Below are 21,127 nucleotides of genomic sequence, written 5' to 3' on the forward strand. Positions count from 1 at the left end.
GTTGTCTTTCAAAAGGAGAATGACGATATGGGTGCTGATGAATTGGTCGAGAATCACCTGTGTCGATCACATGTTCAGCGACATGAGTCTGCCGGATGGGGTTGTCACTGCTCGTAAATAGATGGCGGTATTTCTCAATGAGCGACAGCAGTTCATCCCGCTCAGATGGCTGTAGGTGATCCCCAGTCTCTATGTCAAACTCTTGAGGCACTTGATCGTTCTCGGGGGCCGTGATTGCCAGCTGTGCGTCATGAATAGATGAAGCCCATCCAAGCTTTGTTCCGCTGAGCAGGTTTACTGGCGACATGGTAGGATTAGCTACGCGAATGAGGCCTCTCCCATGCCAAGCCGTGCTGCCTCCTTCGGCCGACTACCGTCGGCGGCCGTTCCCACGCTCGGGCCCCGTAAGTTCTTTCGTTAATTGTTGCTTTCTAGAAGCTTCTTTAAGAGCGATGGGTGCATTATTGCTTATCAGGTGTACATGCGACAGCGAGGCGCCCCGACATCCTAACAAGAGCGCGGGGGAATATGGTCGTTTGCCGGCCGCCACTATGTCTCGGTCAGGCTAAGTGGTCGCGTCCCCATGTCATTCTCAATGACACGCGTGCCTGTTCACAATGGCTTAGACTCAGACGGTGGCGCCGGACCGGCCTCTTGCTAGACGCTTTTCCGGGTAAGCTTTCCCCTTCGAATCCCGAACGGGGGTGACCTTGACTGCTCCGTTTTTAAGCCGTAAATGCAGCGTGTAGGCTCCTGTCCCAGGCTGGAAAACACGATTTACCCCACATTCCATTAAAGTCAAAAGCCGAAGCTCTGTAATGGCCAGAGAAACAAACCCAAAGGTAGAAGAGTACAAAGAAAGACTTAAAAAAGAAGCAGAGGAGTTGGTATTGCACAAATTTCCTGAGAAGATACGGAAGCTGGAAACCTTGCTCTCGCGACAAGATTATAATAAAATTCGAAGTATAATGCGTTTACAGCACAAGTAGATCTCTTGCAGAAAAATCGCACTTCTAAGTAGTCCAAATATACATAGAGAGAAATATTTAATTTGAAACATAGAGATATGTCCGTTGGGGCTCACATTCCGGAGCTCTAACAGCCGCTGCCGCGTCCAGTGGCCCATGAACCAGCGCCCGCTGGCCATATATACAGCAAATATTTTCAGCACGTATTTCGAGAAAGAAAAAAGCGTACTTCACAATAAATGCGCCTCCGCACGCTTTTTGCCTCTCGTACACGTTGACTGGACACTTATACATCAGTGGGATTTTATGCGAAAGTGCATAATCGCCTCATGCAAGCCCCGCCATTAGCGTGGCAGCCTTTCCGACGCAGTGACTGATATATATATATATATATATATATATATATATATATATATATATATATATATATTTATTTATTTATTTATTTATTTATTTATATATATAGAGAGAGAGAAACAGAGAGAGAGAGTATAAGGCATGAATGCTTGGTTTAGAGCGCAAAATAACTTCTTACTGCCCGCCCCTCAAGAAGAAACCGAAAAGCGCAAGATGAGCCACCTCTCTGTCATCGAAGCCTACCCACCTGGTGCTCATCCTTCGGCAAGTTGTTCAGGCAGTCGACGAAGTCGTTGCAGATGCGGCCGGCGGCCACGATTCCCCAACGAGTCGGGGCCATGTTTCAACGGTCCTCTCACCCACTCGGCGCACACCGCTGACAATGAGAACGGGCACGCAGCAGAATAGACGTCCGACGACGAAGTGTTTGGAAGTCAAACGCGCTTCCGGTCACAAAGCCGTGTTGTTGTTTGTATTCCGGGAGAGGGGGTGGTGTTGTGCTCTTTCCCAGCAGTGAGAGGGAAAGAAAGAGCGAAGCAAGGGCGCCACAGTGCCAAGTTCTTGGCAGGCGCTGTAGTTATTTCGCTGCCGCCAAGAGTCGCTCTCACCGGCCACTCGCACACTGAAGCTGATAAACGTGTTCCGCCGGCGAGGCCGTCGGGAGACCTTCACGCGCCGGCCTTGTTGCAACCGCTACGTACGGCGCTGCGTGAGGCAACGTAAACTATGTGCGGCTCTGTTTTTTGACATTCTATATTGCGTTAAATTTATAGGTGCTTCTATGCCCTATTATGAAAGCAACAATTCCGTGTTTTGTTATTAGCCGTTGAACATTGCTCTGTCATTCGCTCGAGGCTTCACGGCGGTGTAGCGCTCACTTGTTTCACAAATGCAGTAGACAGATTTTTGTTTATTCTCATTTTTTATTCTCCTTCTTACACTCAAACGACGCACACAGCGGCCACTGACACATGTGTAAAGGAAAGCTATATAGGCGTTCGACACTCTATACCCTCAGTAAAAGTACGAGTCGGAAACCATGCTTCTTTAAGATATACAAGAACGCGGTCACTAATGCTTTTTTCTATATCACACTGACGAAGCCGACAACGTCACCCTCACCGACACCGTCGCCGGAATTCCTCCGAGACGAGCTGTTTAGGAAGTCACTGAAAAAGAAAATGATTTTCTGTATAAACTACTCTTTCACTGTACCATTATCACCGTGTTTCATTAGCGTAGCCAAGCTGGAGGCAGAGGTTCAAATGCCTCCCCCCCCCCCCGAAATATTTCACTTTTGCTTGCGTACATGTACATGCATGAACACGCATAAAGTATGACAGAACACCCCCTGCCACCCCCACCTCTAGAAAAAAATTTGGCTACGCTACTCTCACGCTTATCTCGAGAAGGCGTTTCGTAAGCAAGAAAACGCCTATACAGAAAACGCGGGTGGCACCGCCACTTTAAAATTCTTGAACCAAATGCCGTGATTTCATAGATTCCCATGGTGTTTACTAAGTCTTGCGTAGCTCCTACTAGGTACAAATGTAGCCCAATGTGTGCTCGTGAGTCAAGAGACATAACGTAGCAAGTAGCCTCAAATTTCTTTGCACAGCTGCTGGCAAATTACGACGAATGTACTTTTGACATTCGTGGGAGCCACGCGATCACAATTCGGCGCGAAATTTAAAAATGATGCTTTGTCGCTGATTTTCTCCTTTAATGATTAACATATAACGGTACGAATGACAGCGTTAGAGTTCTGTGAGAGACCACTACATCCATCTAAACAAATTTTTTGTTTCAGTTTAGTGTCCCTTCAACGCTGTCGTAGCAAAACTCGGGCCCGACGAGTGCACAGAAGTGTAGTGAACACGAAATATGCACGGGTCTGTGCACTAGGGGCGCCAAGCCTGGAAGGAATACGGAGCTGGGCAGCCTCTTTTGTTTCCTTTCAGGTTTCTTCGTATTTTCTCCTCCCTTCATTTCTTTATTCATTTTTTTGTTTCCTGCTTTTTTTGTTTTTTTTTCCTTATTTCTCAATATTTCTGATTTTCATCACACTTTCGTTTAATTTGCTCCTCTATTTTTATATTGCTCGCTTATTTCCTCTTTCAATTTTTATGCGTGGTTTGTGTTGTCGGGTTTTTCAAGCCATATCAGTAATGTCCGTACCCAACATCACCATCAATACGTTCGAACAACAAAAGGACGAAGTCTTTTCCATAGCATGAGCACGCACTCAATATGCCACTGCAGCTGGCTATGCCATTTGGGGTTTTCGCGGCCTAACGCCAAGTGACGGTTACAGCATAAGAACACTTGGCCCTCTAATTGGATCCATACCTAATAATACGCACTTGAAGGTACGCCTGCCTTGTGCCTGTTTGCACGGGTGGTTTTCCAATAAATTAGGTTCTCTCTATTCTGAGCTTGTTCTTCGTCAGACGTATGTGACAAGTGAATGCGCTTTTTCTGCAATCACCGGTCATTCCGCTTCGCCACATTTCATCATGGTCTGTCATTGGTCTATTATTCATTGTTTTATGCACAACCATTGACGTTGCCTGCAGCAACAGAAGTGTTTGCTGCAAAGAGCTTTGGTGAAGGTTCGATTCCCCGCCATAGAGTAAGAAAAAAGTTAGGAAGTAGCGTTATGTAACGCAACAAAATAAGAGAAAAAAGTAAAGACGAAAGAACAGAGACAAACTTTTTTCTTTTCTTTCTTGTCCCAACTTCCGCGTAATAATTTCCCGAGCCCTTGACCGAGAACTCCGCCATAAAGTTGTTTTTCGTGGCATGCCCATCCTTTATTGCACTGCCCCTTCGAACCACTTCTTTCTCCTCTCTGTCCTTGTTTCCACCCGTCCGCAACCATCAGCAACTGCAATCTTGCTGTAAGAACGCAAGCGTTCTTGTATTTCAGCTTCATCGTTATTTGGCGACCGTAGCCTGTGTTTGGTCGGATTTATTCGGGACCAGCAACAAAAACATGCATCTACTGAATCTGTGCGATGAAAAATCACCTTTTGTTCCTACATGGTAGGAACCTGCAGCCAGAGAAAATTTAATTACGGCGATGTGAGCAAAACTAGAGCTACAAGTGTTGAATTTTCCTAAAGTCAGCACTATAGGAAGTTGAATGTGTTTTTAAAAATGAAGCTCGCCAAGTTTTTTGTTGCACCGCGCATTGCGAACAGGAATTACCAGCATCATTCACTAGTACGTTCTGGCTTCGCCCTCTTGAGCTTCTGCTTGACTTCCCTAACACGCGTGCCGATTTTCCAGCGTGGAACGTATGCATCAGGATGGGCTGGTCTGTTACATGACTGAAAGTCACGTAACGCCATTTAACGTTACGTCACGCGACTACACATCACGTAACCACGCTCACGTAACCAATAATCACGTAGCATTACATAAATTCTCGGATGACTATAAAGTTCATAACGTAAAACAGAATCTTGTCACTTTACTAAAAACCAAGTAACATTTGTTCCCAATAATGAAATCACGCAACATCGCATTATCTATAGTCACGTTAAGATTTATCACCATAAGCCAAGTAACACTTAGTCATGTGACCGAAATCGGCACACACGTAATATATCTAGCCAAATCTAGTCATACTAAGTACTACTAGGAAAAGCATAGCATCTTTATCAAAAGCTCGACATTACCTTAAAAACTCAGATAAGTCGAACACTGTATCTCCGCTGATGGTTCCAACATTGCGTCACAAGTGCAAGCTGAACTTTTTTTTGTTACCAAGAAGTAAGTTCCTAGAAAATATTTTTTCAGAGTATTACGAGTACTCGTCTTGCAATACGTCAAATGTGATGCAATGATGTATGAAGACAACTCATCCCGGCATATTTGTGAGGCTCACTTTCGCAGTGAAATATTGTTAAAGTCGTTGAAGAGACACAAAATACGAATAACAATTTTTATCGCAGTGAAAGTGCAATCTATCATAATGTGCAAAACAGCAATGTTATCAACAGCAGTGCCCTACTTACCGAGAAATCAAGGTAGATATACCACGTAACGGGCTCCACGAGAGGGATAGTTACGAAATCATTCCAATGACGTCAGATCCACATTTATTCACCAGTAATCAAACTAGATGCAATAAAAAGTCTGTGCATCAAGAGACTTTGTGATTTCCTCCTAGTCCGTTTGTGTTTGATTTATAAAAAAAAAGCTCCGGGTGTTTCGTGTTCACCTGGTTAGGCTGGACAGGTGATGTCATCTAGCCGGGCTCAATGGAAGCAATCAAAACACACCACGGCCCGTCATCTTGGAGGCCATGGCAGAAAATCGCTCAGTTGCCGTTAGTGCTACTGCGGCTCTTTTAATTCAGCTACTACTCTGGTCGTTGGCCGTGCAGTAAAGGTAGGCAACATTGGGCACGGCAACAGTGACGTGAAACCTTTCTGGCGGGATATTTGAAGTGCACTAACTCAATGTGGACTACTAAAACGTGATTTTATTTCAAAATAGGCACTTCCTTAGAACCAAAGTAACACTACGAGGTTTCAGGACCGCTATGTGAGCAACCAACATTGGGCTAATATTTTCCTTTAGTGTCGCTTCCATGCTTAACACTAATACACACAAGCATGCACGATTGACACGCATTCAAGATTGGCATCAAGACGCAGATGGCTGGTGATGTTACCGACAGGAGGTCTATAGAACGTGAGTGATATTGTCACGTGCTCTCTCAAGAAAGACGATGTCAGTTGTGCATGTACCATGAAGGACTATGAAATGGACGAAAACGAAGAACTCGCTTGTGCGTTCTATTAAAAGTCCAAAGTCCAACCTGCTTCTGGTGTCTCAATCTCTCCGGCAAGACCTCTGTTTTGACGTCAATATCATCTCTTTGGCCATGGCAAGACCTCTGTTTGACGTGGCAATATTATCTCTTTGGCCATGGACCAAGTCGGGCGAGGCACTGGGGTCATCTGGGCGCGTCCTCTTCTGTCTCCTTAAAATTTGTACCCGACTGTAGGCTCAGTCGAGAGGGTCGATGCGGAATGCTTTATAATTGACTTGGGAAACGACCTTCACGCATCGAAGACAGCAGCGTCAATCAGTTCACAAAACATTGCTACTGCTGTTACCCACCTAAAAGTCTCATGTTCAAGACGCACACTAAAACCAGCAAGAAGGTATCTGACATGCTTGGTACGCAGTGGAATAAATGCGTTGCAGAAAGCCTTCCGGGCATTTTTACAGCCCTACACCGTCTAAAAGAAATCTACCGAAACAAGTGTCAAGTCGACACGTGCAAGTTGTGCCGCGAAGGTTCAGCAACAGTCAAACATGTGTTGGCAAGGATGATGTAGTTATAAAAATGATTGAAATTACTACGGGAAAGTGGTCGTCGAGGTGAACCATCCCATTGTGAGTAGTCCAGCAAGCCTGTGAGCCGGCGTGGAGGAAAAGCCTTGACGTTCCCCCAATGGAGACCAAAGCCTGGGTCGTGATAGACATTGTCCTACGTTAAATTGTATTAGTTCATTCATTCATTCATTCATTTGCCAGTACATATTCGTCGTGTGAAATAAGTAAACTGCGTGAAATGGGCATGCATTGCTTTTTCTTGGTAACTACAGCGTCCTACACAGAAATAGGCTTAGACGTCAAATTTGTCGTCATGTACAGTTTTTTTTGTTTTTTACCAATACATTTTATTCAAACCTGTCTATTGTAGTTAGTTATTTATTTGAGAAACTGCAAGTAATCCTGATAACGTCACTTTAATAAATTCATGAAACAAATGAACCTTGTTTTTATTGTGTGTTCTGCCAGCGTTCTAGTACTTGTCTTCAGCAGAAAAATAATAATACTTCTTAGTTTGGAGAGAGACATGAGAACTGCCTAGAACTGGAGGAGGAGGAATAAATGAGGAAGGACAGGGAGGAAGGACTGGAGGAGGAGGAGGAGGAATAAATGAGGAAGGACAGGGAGCCTAGAACTGGGGTATGTTCAATGTATAGCACCTCTGCGATTGTCTATACGCATCTTTATACATGAAATAAATGGTGAACCTTAATGGAACCACAATTTCAGAAGCGTCTTTACTGCATTGATAAAGTCAACATTTACAAAAAATTACGGCTGCTATTTTATGAAACTGTTACCTTGTTAACAATAGGGAAGAGGGTAGCCAACGGTTTCTTATTCAAAACGAATGAGTTACGGCCGAGACATTACACTATAGGACATCAACAACGCAAGGAAGAAGAAGTGAATGGAAGAAGCCTGTAGTTTCATTTCGCTCTCTTAATTCAGTTATTATATTGAGTTCAGGATCTTTTTACAGTGTGTGCAGTGGGTGGATTGTCTCCATAGTGGCAGCTAAACATCGGTGAGTCGGAATTTCACTACGCAACGCGATCAGAATTGCCCCTTAGCGGGCCCGTGCCTCATACCTGGCAAAGCCCGGGTATGGGGGACAACGAGATGTCGTTAGCGCCAAGCGGAACACCACTTATTCACCCCGCTCGACTTCAACTTGCTGCAGGCTCAGCAACAATATCGACGTCCCATACAGAGAACATCGAGGCCTCGCAGTGCAAGAAGAGGCGTACAGAGGAGGAACAAGAGGTTGACAACGATGATGCTACATCGACGTACTCCCTTAATGACATGACACAGATGGATACAGAAGCACCCAAGGAAGACGAGGGAGCTTACACGGGGGTCACCCATCACAAGAACCGAGCTACGGGTATACCGGTGGTATTCAGACCAATCGCTGCCGAGGACTCCTTCTGGAAGGTGAATCCCAATCGCATTGCATCTGAGATAATCTCAGCTATCAATGAGAAAGTGACATCATCAAGAATCAACAGAGACGGAAGTTTTTGTGTTGGAGTACGGTCTTTGTACTCGGCAAACAAGTTGCTGCTGATCAAGAGTCTGGCTGGATTGCCTGTACATGTGATGATACCTCAGTCTTACATGAAGACCCTAGCAAATATAAGAGATGTTCCACTCGAATACAGTGAGTATGACCTACTGGAATATCTTAAAGATGCAGGAGTAATCTTAGTCACACGACAAAAGAGATGGGCAAGAAATGAAGATGGAAGTGCCACAATGCAGCCCATACGTAATGTAATACTCCAGTTTAGACATGACATGCCATTGCCAAAAAGAGTTGCTCTCGGCTTTACGGTTTACACTGTCGAGGAATACATTGAGCCGGCGGTAAGGTGTTACAACTGCCAGAGATATGGGCATAAGGCTAAGACTTGCAGGGGAACCAAGAGATGCAAGGTATGTGCGGGCGCACATGATTACAAAGAATGCACCTCGAAGCGTCAACCTAAGTGTGCCAACTGTGCTGGACCACATCCGGCGTCGTTCTCAGGCTGCTCTCGAAACCGTTTGGCATCAGCGGCACAAAGAGAGAGAGTTATAAAAGGGTACCACAAGATACAAAGAGGTCCAGCACCCAATGCGGATATAGTCGAAGATGTTCCTGCGGCCCAAGGAAGTGCAAAACCGTGGCGCCACGACTCTTACTCGGAAGTATTGAAGCGCTCAGCACCAAAACATCGCGTTGGCAAAGAAGTCCGGGCCCAGGAACATGCCGAAGTGGAACTTTCTGCCGGGCCAGACACAGCCAAGGAGCCACTGACTACCAAAGGGAAGGGTCACAGCAGCTTGCTGAGGAAAAATTCTTCAAGAAATGCGATCTCGGCGGAGACAGCTGGAAATGAGCAAGTCATTTTACCAATAATCTTTGCGGCTCTTAAAGCAATTCCACGATCCCTGCCACAAGCAGGTTCTTTACCAGAAGTGAAATTACTGCTAGATGTTGAACATCTTCTCTTGTCGTAATCATGGCTACCGGACTATCTAACTGGTACAAAAGAAGTGCAATATTCCAGTGGAACTGCAACGGTTTGCAGAATAAAAGTGGAGATTTTCGGAAATTCGTCGCTCAGCACGGATTTCCGTTTTTGTGTATTTTCGAAACAAGAGTATCCACTAACTTTCGTTTGTCCAATTATGTGGTGTACCAAGCAGAACGTCCTGCTGCAAAAAGCAGAGTGATGTTGTGTGTGAGACGCGATATTCCGTCGACACTTGTGGCTACTTCAAAAACAGATGCTCCAGAATTCGTTAGATGCAATGTGAAGTTTGGTAACGTTACTGTACCTGTAGTTAGTGTTTACGTGCACCCTCAAGCAAACGTTTCATACGCAGAGTTGGCTGCAGTGTGTAGATCTGACCATGATCCCATAATTATATGTGGTGATTTTAACGCGCACCATGAATTATGGGGTAGTGAGCGTCGTAGTGTAAGGGGATCTGCTAAAGTAAAAATATGCGAAGATTATGGTTACACCATACTCAATGATGGTTCTCCGACGTTTCTACGGGGGCCTAACTACTGCAGCGTACTAGACATCACTGTGTGCTCCCCTGAATTAGCGGCTGGAGCAGACTGGACTGCAGACGCTGATACAAGAGGAAGTGACCACTTGCCAGTATTCATATATCACTCAAAGTTGAAGAAAACGAGAAATAACCGCACAAAAAGAATTACAAATTGGGCAATCTTTCGAGAACTACAGAGACAAAATCTTGAACCTTATTCTGACGCAGAAACGTATGCATCGAAGATAAAACATTTTCTAACAAAAGCAACTCGTGCAGTACCCATTCCAGATGGGTATTCGGGTGTTGACGCTGAGTATGAGAGGCTTCGGGCAATACGTCGCCGATCTGAAAGAAGATATCGCAGGTGGGTAATTTACAAGATTTCAAGGTGGCACAGAAAGTACATTCTGCAATGCGTAAACAACAGCAGAAGCTTTCAACCAAAAGGTGGCAAGATTTATGTGCCTCACTTTCTCCATTTACCTCGGCGCCTCAACTGTGGAACATGGTACGCGCCCATACAGCCATACTTCCGTTTACATACTTCAAAACAGCCATACTTCCGTTTACATTAAAAAGACCTGGAAATTTCAAGATTATTCTGCAAAATCAGCTTATTCAAATGGTAAAACTCATAAATTCTTGGGAGTAATTTTAGACCGGAGACTAACATGGTCGCCTCATGTCCAGACCCTGGAACAAAAAGTGAATCAGGCCATTCGAATCCTCCAGCCTCTCTGCGGGGCCAAATGGGGTGGTACTACAGAGTCATTACTAGCCCTACATGTTGCCTGGATACGCCCCATCGTAACTTACTCACTGCCTCTGTTGCACGGGCTCCCAGCCTCCACCGAAAGGAGACTTCACTTGTTATTGGCAAGGAGCTTGAGGGTATGTCTGGGTTTACCACGGTCAACTTCCAGTGATTTAGTGTATTCGGAGGCTCGAGAGCCACCTTTGGCAGTACTCCGAACTAAAGAAACATCTCGAAATTTATTTAGAATTTTCACGCAACATGAAAGTCATTTCTTATCTGGTGCACTAACACAAATAACGGCAACGAGACTACAGGATACTATATCATCATTTCAAGCAGTAGTACCAGAATTTAAACAATGGAAACCTTCAAAACCACCTTGGACGCTGCCACTTCTTAACGTTATCTGTGAAATAGACGGCATAGAGAAGAAAGCAGACATGGCACCTCTAGTAGCCGCACAATTGGTACTTCATCAGCTTAATGTATTGCATAATGAAAAAATGAAGATATATACAGACGGATCATGCACAGAAGAAGCGTCAGCCTGTGCGGTCTTTATACCCGAAATTCAGAAAAAGAAGATGTACAAATTATCGCACAAATCTTCATCGACGACAGCAGAATTGGTGGCTATCTTTGAAGCAGTTAAGCTTATCTGCGAGAATCCTGAGGCACGAAAATGGGTGATATGCACTGATAGCAAACCTGCTCTTCAGCTAATCATAAATGTGAGATCACCTTACAAAAATGGTGAAATAGCACAATGTATCGCAGAAACTGTGGAATATGCCTCATCGCAGGGTCACAACATCGTATTCCAATGGATACCCAGCCACATTAGAATAAAGATAAATGAAGATGCTGATAGTCTCGCGAAGAAAGCATTGAAGGAAGGACGGGATTGCGCAATCCATATGTCTGGGGCGGATATTCGGCATTTTATATCGCAAGGAGCTAACCATTATTTGATGGAGAAGTGGTTTGAGAACCCTAAATCAAAGGAAACGGTACTTTATGAAGTTGATCCACACAGAAAATTTTCCATAGCGACAGACCTCCCACGACACCTAGAGACATTGATCCACTGACTTAGATTGGAGGTAGCATACACAAACAGTTTCCTGCACAAGATACATCGATCCAACTCACCGGAATGTCATTGTGGTCATGCTGAAGAAAATGTTCGCCATATTCTTTTGGAGTGCGTTATATACGCGATTGAAAGAGAAAAATTAAAGAACAAATTAGCAAGTTTGGACAGATGGCCCCTCACAATAAAGAAAATACTTGAACCATGGCCAGAGATGCATCTCCAAAAAAAGGCAATAATCTTCCTGACAGACTTTTTAGTGGAGACCAGACTGGACAAGCGCCTATGACTGACAGCCAGAGATGGGTATTATGTGAAGTGTGGTCATGTATATACTGGCAATAGAGTAGTAAGGTGTGCGTGTAAGTAGTTTATGACTGTGTGAACTGCGTGAAGAAAACTGTGTATTGGCAGGATAATTGAACTGGTTTCAGTGTGCTATTATGTTTTTTTTTCTTTTTTCTTTCTTTTCCGTATTGTTAATTTTTGGGTACCGTTCTGTATTATTATTTTATTTTCGCTGCAGAACTTTGTGATATGGAGTGGCCGAGGCAATAGGCACCTCAACCTCTCCACAGCAAAACAGTTAAAACAGAACAGAGCAGAACAGACATCAACAAGGGCACTAAAATACACACACCATGCCATGTTTCATGGCAGCCTCAAATGCTTTGTTACTGGTTTAAATTCACGTTTTATAATTTTATGATTAATACATGTTACAAAGGCTTTCTATATATTGTTGTTTTACCACACCGGCCATACATAAAATTTGGTTTAATAATGGTGATCATTTCTAAAGCATTTAAGCATTTATTCAAGCTTTTAGCCACATAAAATTGAAGTGATTGAAGCGAATAGTTTTAACACACACCAACGTGTATAGTTTAGCTTCACAAACATCTTCGACATTTTCAGTAGGTTGGTCAACGCCTGACGGCGAGCTTAGAATGCATTCGTGTGGTGAAGTGAAATTTCTGAAGGCTTCGTTGCCGAAAAGTTGAAAGACTGGAATAAACGGGTAATAAAAATACACTCACACAGCCGAAAAAAGAAAAACTCAATGTTGCCACTCAGTTGATTGTGGACTGCAACGTTTCCTATGAAGAAAGACACTGTTTTAAAATTCAACGCCGATCTGTTTCAAGATTTCGTCCAGCATTTCTGCGATAAGCAATGAATCATGATGCGTCATTGTCGGGCTTTCTAGAAGACCTGCAAAACAATGAAACAAGAATTTCAACGCATAAATTTTGAGACACAGTAACTGTAAAACGTTTTTTGTTATTTTCTTGTGGTTTGACATGTAAAGTATTTTGACATGTGAGCAGATGGTTCGCACAATGGTAAAACCAATCTCAGAAAGCTCACTTGTGGAACGGATTAACTCAACTATTTTACCGTTCGTATTATATCACGTTAAAACTGATGCCATAAATCTATGTTAACGCTGATGCATTCTGGGTTGTTGATTGCATATCTGATTGACGCGTTGCCCTAGTTTGTTCGTTTCATTGATAAGACGTGAAGAAGCAGCCTATTTCAATACACGCAAAAGGCTTGGAAAGTAACACCTTATCATGTATGAAGATCTCCACATGCATGTTTTTCATCACTTTAGGTTAACAAGTAAGTATGACTGAATATATTATAATTACTTCGTAACACATACATACATTATTTAACGATGACAGATTTACTTTATGGCAATAACAGAGGCTCCACAACGCATTATAGACATTAAGCTAACTTCAAGGGATATACTGTTATGTTCTCAATATATTTGCTTCAATACAGCCTATCATGTGTGAAGAACATTTTTGAGGTGTAAACATGCATTTGTTTAGTTACAGCCATTGGCAAACAATCAGCTTCCCTTTTGCATTAAAACGTTTACAGCACATCTGTATTCAGGTCAAGAAGACACAAGAAACGGATCTCTTAATAAATCAAACCAATAAAAACAAACAAAGTATTCTTGGAAAAACTTGTCAATAACAAAAACCTCCAGATCATTACCGTAAAATCCGTAAAAATTTTTCACCTAGCTTCATCGCCCTTTCAACAACTCCTTTATGCTCACCTTCGTTTTCATCGTCTTTTACTTCTTCAATGAGGCGCGAGTGTGCGTGTAACTTTAGCCCAAGTAACATGAGCACCTCTGTTGATGGTGTGTCCGATGACACTGAATATACAGCTCAGCCTTTTGTAATGGGTTGACATCCTTCAACCACCCACATGTTACGCCATCCATATGCCATGTCGCTTGGGGAGATTCTACACTCCAGCCACACAACAATACTTCTGTTAACTCGACTTCTCTCCCGATATAACAGTTAAAAAGTTTTTTTTTTCCTTCAAAGTGTATTGAAGCGCTGATGTGGCTTTGTGGTAAAATATTTGGCTGTGATAAAAAATACTTCCACTAGATTCCGGCTCGAGCACTCATTTTCTGTCTACCTGAGTTTGTAGAGGTCACGTGCATTTCTTGTGCAACATACCGCTGCCAGCGTCTAATGAAGCACGCAAAAATTTCTATTTAAAATCATTTAAAGTTTAACGAAAATTCCTAGGCAATTCGTCAGCGCAAGGATTTACAGAGACCAAGTGTATTGATAAAAAAATTCACCGACTAACTTTTCTGGACTAAAATGTTTAAAACACAGTCGCAGGTAAGCGCGACATTTTAAATAATCTAATTTACCAAAACCAGCGCTTTTAAAAATACATGCGGTAAGCATCCATGCAGTCGTCGCTTTTCTCGGACACTCACCTTCGCGCAAACATCTCCTCACTTCCTCGGCCTGGTACCGCAAGCCACTCGTATTGGGAAAGTTGTGGGGCACGGAAGTTGGAGGAAGTTGGATCTCGAATTTTCCCGCAGGTGACTCGACGCAAGTTGTCCCATGGAATGGTGGATGGAGCTTTACACGAAAATACATGAAAATAAAAACAGTAATGATTGCACCCCGTTTTTGAACAAGCCGGCCATGGAGGTCGGAAACGTGCCACATCAATTTAATATATATATATATATATATATATATATATATATATATATATATATATATATATATATATATATATATATATATATTGAGGGGGGGGCCCCCACCCCAACTATCTTATGTTAGCGCCAGGGTTTTAAATCTATGCCAACACACGCAATTACGACGCGACCAAGTGCTTCTTGCTGAACGTTGTCTGGAGTGAATCAGACTACTTTTTGTGTTCTGATAATAACTTGGTCTAACACCCTTTCCACCAACTTCTGAAAGAGCAAAGATGGGTTTGAAAATTAAATGAAAAAGCTGTAGACTGGTTTTGGAAAACATCCAATTAGACAGTTTCGAACTTTCTTTCTTGGAACTATTACTCTTTTTCTGCTAAATACAAGTGCCCGTGAAATACGAAAAACGATACCTCATGACAAACCCGTTCACTGGCGTTATTCTGGTGTTCCCTAACGTTCCACGTACAAAAGATACGCTTCCTTCGTACTGGTTTATGACAGCGGTAAGAAGTCAGAACAGCTATCGTTTTTGTGGCCAACAGCGAAATCTGTTCATCGCAAAGCCACCACCCTTGTTGCGGCCCTGTCGAGAAAGCCCAATCGCGCAAACGCTATGGTCGTTCGTACTCAGAACGTTTCGGAGAACTAAATTCATCGTGCGCAATGGCGCACGAGCTGGCTTGTCACGTGGTATTTTTTAAATTTTGCGAGAATCGACAGTTATAGAACGAAAATAATAAATATAACAAACATAAAGCTCTAAACTGTGTAACTGTACGCTTTGCAAAGCGACTAACAACTTTATCATTGGAATTTCTGGCCCATTTTTGATGCTTAAAAACGTAGTTAATAAACGTGACCCAACTGGGCAATTTATCAGAACACAAAGAATAATATGACTCACTCCACGCAACAGTCAGGAACATGCATTTGATCGCTTGTGTCGGCATATTTTTAAACATTTGCTAAATATAGCTGGGGCACCCTGCATATATCGTAATATAGCGCGAGTTATGAGCAACTTAAGAAACTCCGAAGCAACGTAGTGCCAGTACTGTGCTTCAGAGCTCACGTTTTCTTGATCTTATGGTGAATCCCAATTACCCAGTATTTAGGAACCAAGTAGATTCGCAACAAACTTCGTTAAGCCCGAAGCGAGTGTCGTGTCGTTATTTGCATTCTGTTTTTGTTCTGTATTTGATCTGCCAATATCGAATCACTCTAACCACAAAGTCTACTTTGCGATTGAATTATATATATATATATATATATATATATATATATATATATATATATATATATATATATATATATATATATATATCTTCAGGTACATACTCCGTGAGTGGTCACAACGTGGTTTATTTGGACGTTTCGGGCTAGATTCTGGCCTTCATCAACATTGAAGGTATAGTTTGTTGGTGCTCAGCGCTTTATACAATCTCAAATCTGAGGGAAAGAGGGAAAAAGACAGAAAAAGAAAAAAAAGAAGAAGAACCAAAGGAAAATAAAATGATAAAGAAAAAAAGAAAAAAAGAAAAATAATATAAGGTGGACTCCCCCCGGGCGCCCCCTTTCCACTCTTCCTTCCGCTTCCCCCTCCATCTCTCTCCCTTTTCTCTCCTTCACCTTTCTGATGACAGCGGTCTGTGTATGCTTTCATCACTAACATTCTTCGCGACCAGACGGCGCCTCCTGGCTCTGGCGGTTCAGTGTGGGGCAAAAAGAGCTTTTTAAGAAGTTTAAGCCTTTAACTACTAAGTGCCCCGTCGCCATTTCGTCGTACAAAGAGGGATAGATAGATAGATAGATAGATAGATAGATAGATAGATAGATAGATAGATAGATAGATAGATAGATAGATAGATAGATAGATAGATAGATAGATAGATAGATAGATAGATAGATAGATAGATAGATAGATAGATAGATAGATAGATAGATAGATAGATAGATAGATAGATAGATAGATAGATAGATAGATAGATAGATAGATAGATAGATAGATAGATAGATAGATAGATAGATAGATAGATAGATAGATAGATAGATAGATAGATAGATAGATAGATAGATAGATAGATAGATAGATAGATAGATAGATAGATAGATAGATAGATAGATAGATAGATAGATAGATAGATACCTTCTGATGTCAACATTGAGTTCAAAATATACATTTCACATTTTCATACTAAAAGGCACAAAGTATGCAAACCTTAACAGCCATTGGGGTTCAAAGATTTTGTTGTATAATCATCAATAAATTTTGTTCCTTGGATGTGTTTTTCCTTTATTTGTTTAAAAGAAAGGCAAGGTTGGTGAGCAGGAAGAAGAACTATAAAATGGCTACAAAACATACTTTACTAATACCAACAGGAACTTTAGAGAACTGTAAGACGCCTATGATATCTATAGTCATCGCGTTAGCAAAAGATTTGTATAGTTTTCATGACCTTTGAAATGGAGTCACACTTTAAACAAGCTATTTCACATTTTCATCACATTGTCACACCGTACTCTGGTGTTATACTGATATCAGCTCAGGCAACGCTGTAGGCGAAACGTTGATGTCATTTTTGTACCTCAATTTCACGGCTAAGTGCGCGGGTGGGCGGCAATCTAGTGGCGCCTGCCCCCAAGTGCGCAAACCTATAAAGAGCAATAGGTTTCAATTGGAAGGAACTGAGGCGCCTCAGCTAGCAGCAGCACCCGTCAACAGTCAGCAGAACAATGTTTGAGCTATAAGGACATTTTCGTGTCATTTTCTTCGTTTCTGCATATTGACTTTTGATCAGTGGCTGCAAGAATAGGTTGTCACATTACAAGTTTCCCCTTTTAGAAGGTCACGAGTTAGAATTGAGAGGCCACATATGTGTGAACTTTCATAGACATATGCGAAGAATGTTTCATGTTTTATTATTATTCCAAATGAAGTAACATCTGAGAATCTATTGTCTTCTAGCTGCAAAGCAAAATTATTTATTTACTTACTATTGATAATTGCGTGGCTCCGTGTCAATGTAGTTTTGCTCCTGCGCAGCTCCACGAAGCTTCCAGATTTTTTCTTTTTTGAAAAACGTCAGGCTATGAACAGTTCTATCAGTCTCATTTCGCGCAATTAACAGTGACGTTTCCTTTGGCTTCGAAGCAGGAGATGGGAATAGGGGTGGCGGTCAATAGTCGCGAAGGGCACCACGAGGCATCATGAACTCTCTTCATGTAGTTGGTGTCAGAAACGTGGCTTATAAAGCAAGTTTCCTGTTTCTGAATCACTTCTGTCTCATGCATTCAGCATACTCTTAGATATGTGTTTCTGTTTTCAGTTGCTATGGCTTCTATTTGAACACCGAGCACTTTACACAGTGCGATAACACACTGTGGAGACTCATATCTGCCCTCTTCAAAGGGTTACGAAGCATGCGACACTCTGTAAGCATTGTCATTTGTGTTGGTTAACACGCATGACAATACCAGCACTGACTCGAAAGCGAAACTACAGTCGAAGTGCTACGCGGTCACACATTTAAGTCAGCTCTTTTAAATATCCCATCAGTGTAACGTTTACTTACCGTGATCTTGCCTTTTTTGCCAATGATTTCTGCTACTCCCGGCAACTTGACCACGCTTGACAAGGCAAACGTTGCGAGCCGGCCACCGCTGAATTCAACTGCCACGGCAACGGCTGTGTCGGTGCCTAAAAAAGAATTAAATAATCAAAAATAAATTTTAAATAAATATTATTTATTTTCAATACGTTAATTAGTGAAGCCACACAAATTGAGCAAGCATGCAGTTTATGGAAAGAAGGAGAGATTGAGTAAAATTTTTGGGACTTTATCAAACTAGAAAGAAGCACAGCAACGCCTAATGCAGAAAAATGGGTGCACAATAAATGCAAAAGAAGAGTTGCGGAAAGGGCGCTTTCATTTCAAAAGTTCTGCCCCATCACGGTGGTCTAGTGGCTAAGGTACTCGGCTGCTCACCCGCAGGTCGCGGGATCGAATCTCTACTTTTTTGCAGACGAGTTGGTTCATACTTGAAAAATTGATTTGCTGTACAAGCTTGAAAAATTGATTTGCTGTACAAGCTTGAAGAAAAACAAGGAAGACAAAAAAAAACGCTCTTTCCTGTCTCCCTTGTTTTCCTTCAAGCTTGTACAGCAAATCAAATTTTCAAGATTGAATCTCGGCTGCGGCGGCTGCATTTCCGATGGAGGCGGAAATGCTTTAGGCCCATGTGCTCGGATTCTGGCGCACGTTAAAGAACCCCAGGTGGTCTATAATTCCGGAGCCTTCCACTACGGCGTCTCTCTTAATGATATGGTGGTTTTTGGATGTTCAACCCCACATATCAATCAATCCATCCATCCATCAATCAATCAATCAATCATTTCCAAAGTTCAAAAGTTTTTAAGTTCAAAAGAAGTAGGACAAAAGCATTAGCTTCAGCAGCTGCCGGAGCAAATCGTGAAGGCCTCGGCTCAAGACAGGTCTTTCGTACCTCAAATGCCAAGAAGCCGAGCCAGGGATCCGAGTCACAGGTGCGCGTTCAACTCCGAGGCAGGGATTTCACGCGTAAGTGCTTATCTCAGCCTTAATTCACTATAGCCAGTTTTTCTTTTTTATAGACAGCTTACATAGCGCGGCTTCCCAGATTCGCGATTGCAAGAAGTTTTTTTTGGCAATGACAACGTTTTTTATTAAAATTTGGTTATATTTAACAAAAAAGTGTCATGAGTGAAGTAAGCAAAGAATATATATATGTATATATATATATATATATATATATATATATATATGTATATATATATATATATATATATATATATATATATATATATATATATATATATATATATATATAAAAATTGAACTAACAGACAATATTGCAAAGGAATTATTAGAGGAAGTTATTAGAACCAGTGTAATGTAAATAGGAAGAAATAAAGTGGGTGAAAAAATAATTTGCAGTGAGCAGGAATCAAATCTACCACATTTGAACGCGTAATTCGAAGGTCGTAGGTTCCATTCCTGCTCACGGCAAGTTATTTTTTCACCCACTTTTTCTTTTTATTTACATCCCATTGGTTATTTTAACTTTCCTTGTACATTCCTTGGCTTTATTGCCTGTTAAATCGCAAGAATATTTTGTCAAAACACGGAAAAAAGCCCTTTGGTATACACTTCTGTCCCATATATATATATATATTTGTCATCCCACAGCTGTCCGAGCACAGTCACTTTAATTGAACTACACACGAATTACATTAAAAGAAAGGATAATAAAGCAAAAGGGAAGCATAGTGAGGCACGCACTTTCTGTTTCCTCCGTATTTTTACATTTGTGACATTCGTCGTCTGGTTAATTAGGCAGAATATACTAACTAGCCCAGCATTAGGTTCAGCTCAATTACACTGAAATCATGAATGTTGACCGTTGCATTCAACCTGTGTTAAATTTTATATTTTGCGTACGCTCCAACAGCCGCGTCGGCCAGAACAACTAATTTGCAACCTCTCTGAAAGACACATATGAAGAAAATTCACTAAATGCTTTGACATTTCGTCCATCGAGGCTTGTGAGAAGTCCTAACGATCATGATGACAGACACGCTACGAAAGCCACAACAGTAATATAGTACCGGGTTAGCCCGGTGCCGCCGACGCGCCCAGCAGTTCTTGCACTCCACGCAGCACCACTTCAGTGCTAATAGACTGCAGCGCCACTGCTACTGTCGACCATTGCTGTTGACGCAGATAGGCGGCCAAGCATGGTCATGACGACGGACGGACGGACGGATGGATGAATGGATGGATGGATTGATGGATGGATGGATGGATGGATTGATGGATGAATGGATGGATTTTTCAGTCGTGAGACTGCAGTCGCAAAGCTGCTGGAACCAATCAGCGACGCTCAATTTTGTTCTTTTGTTTTTTCTTTTGTTTTGTTTTTCGGCTGGCTTCCTGCCACCAGATACAAACAATTGCGTTCCTTTGGGTCTGTGGCACTATGGCCACCACGGAATACTTGGCTGGTAGATGGCGGGGCGCAGCAGCTCGAGCAAAGTGTCCAATTTACGTGGCGGTATTCGTAAGAAGGTAAACACCGTCAAAGTAAAGAGAAAATAAATTGTGCAGTATCTTTTCCCCGTATTCAGAACCGTTTTATTGTCATGAACTTGATTTGTCACCGCCTTCAATGCAGCTCATTTGCAACGCGTTTGTGCTTCATGCCTTGGTAATGGCTTTAGACACCGCGTTTGAGACGCGTTTGTGCTGTATTGTAGGCAGCGGCAAGTCAATTTAAATTCAAGGACCGCTTCTGAATACGTACGACTCTCGGAAACACTCCTCGTCGTCTCAGCGCAGCTCGGAGGCAGGCGGCTTGCTTGGACGGCCAACTCCCGCGATCGAAAGGACGGTTACACCCACTACCGGCTTTTTTTTTCTTAGGAGGTATCTGTGATGCCAGCGCTGACACCATGGCACAGCGCATCAGCACCATGACGATGTCTTGTTCTTCGC

General features: G+C 42.4%; 2 protein-coding genes across 2 annotated transcripts in view; both read right to left on the reverse strand.

The window, feature by feature from the left end:
- The window catches only part of LOC142814507 (trans-1,2-dihydrobenzene-1,2-diol dehydrogenase-like), a 37,931-nt gene extending 36,156 nt beyond the window's left edge, over positions 1-1,775 (reverse strand). Inside the window, exon 1 of the mRNA XM_075893320.1 lies at positions 1,573-1,775. Coding sequence (XP_075749435.1) covers positions 1,573-1,665 — 93 coding nt within the window. The 5' untranslated portion in view covers positions 1,666-1,775. The remainder of the gene's footprint in view (positions 1-1,572) is intronic.
- Positions 1,776-12,377: 10,602 nt separating this feature from the next.
- Positions 12,378-21,127, reverse strand: part of LOC142814508 (trans-1,2-dihydrobenzene-1,2-diol dehydrogenase-like) — a 41,976-nt gene continuing 33,226 nt past the window's right edge. The window contains exons 5-7 of the mRNA XM_075893321.1: positions 18,170-18,294; positions 14,358-14,508; positions 12,378-12,799 (exon numbers count right to left, since the gene is read on the reverse strand). Of these exons, the coding sequence (XP_075749436.1) occupies positions 12,705-12,799; positions 14,358-14,508; positions 18,170-18,294 (371 nt within the window). The 3' untranslated portion in view covers positions 12,378-12,704. The remainder of the gene's footprint in view (positions 12,800-14,357; positions 14,509-18,169; positions 18,295-21,127) is intronic.

This window comes from Rhipicephalus microplus, chromosome 4 (genome assembly GCF_043290135.1).
Source record: "Rhipicephalus microplus isolate Deutch F79 chromosome 4, USDA_Rmic, whole genome shotgun sequence".
Taxonomy (NCBI): Eukaryota; Metazoa; Arthropoda; class Arachnida; order Ixodida; family Ixodidae; genus Rhipicephalus; species Rhipicephalus microplus.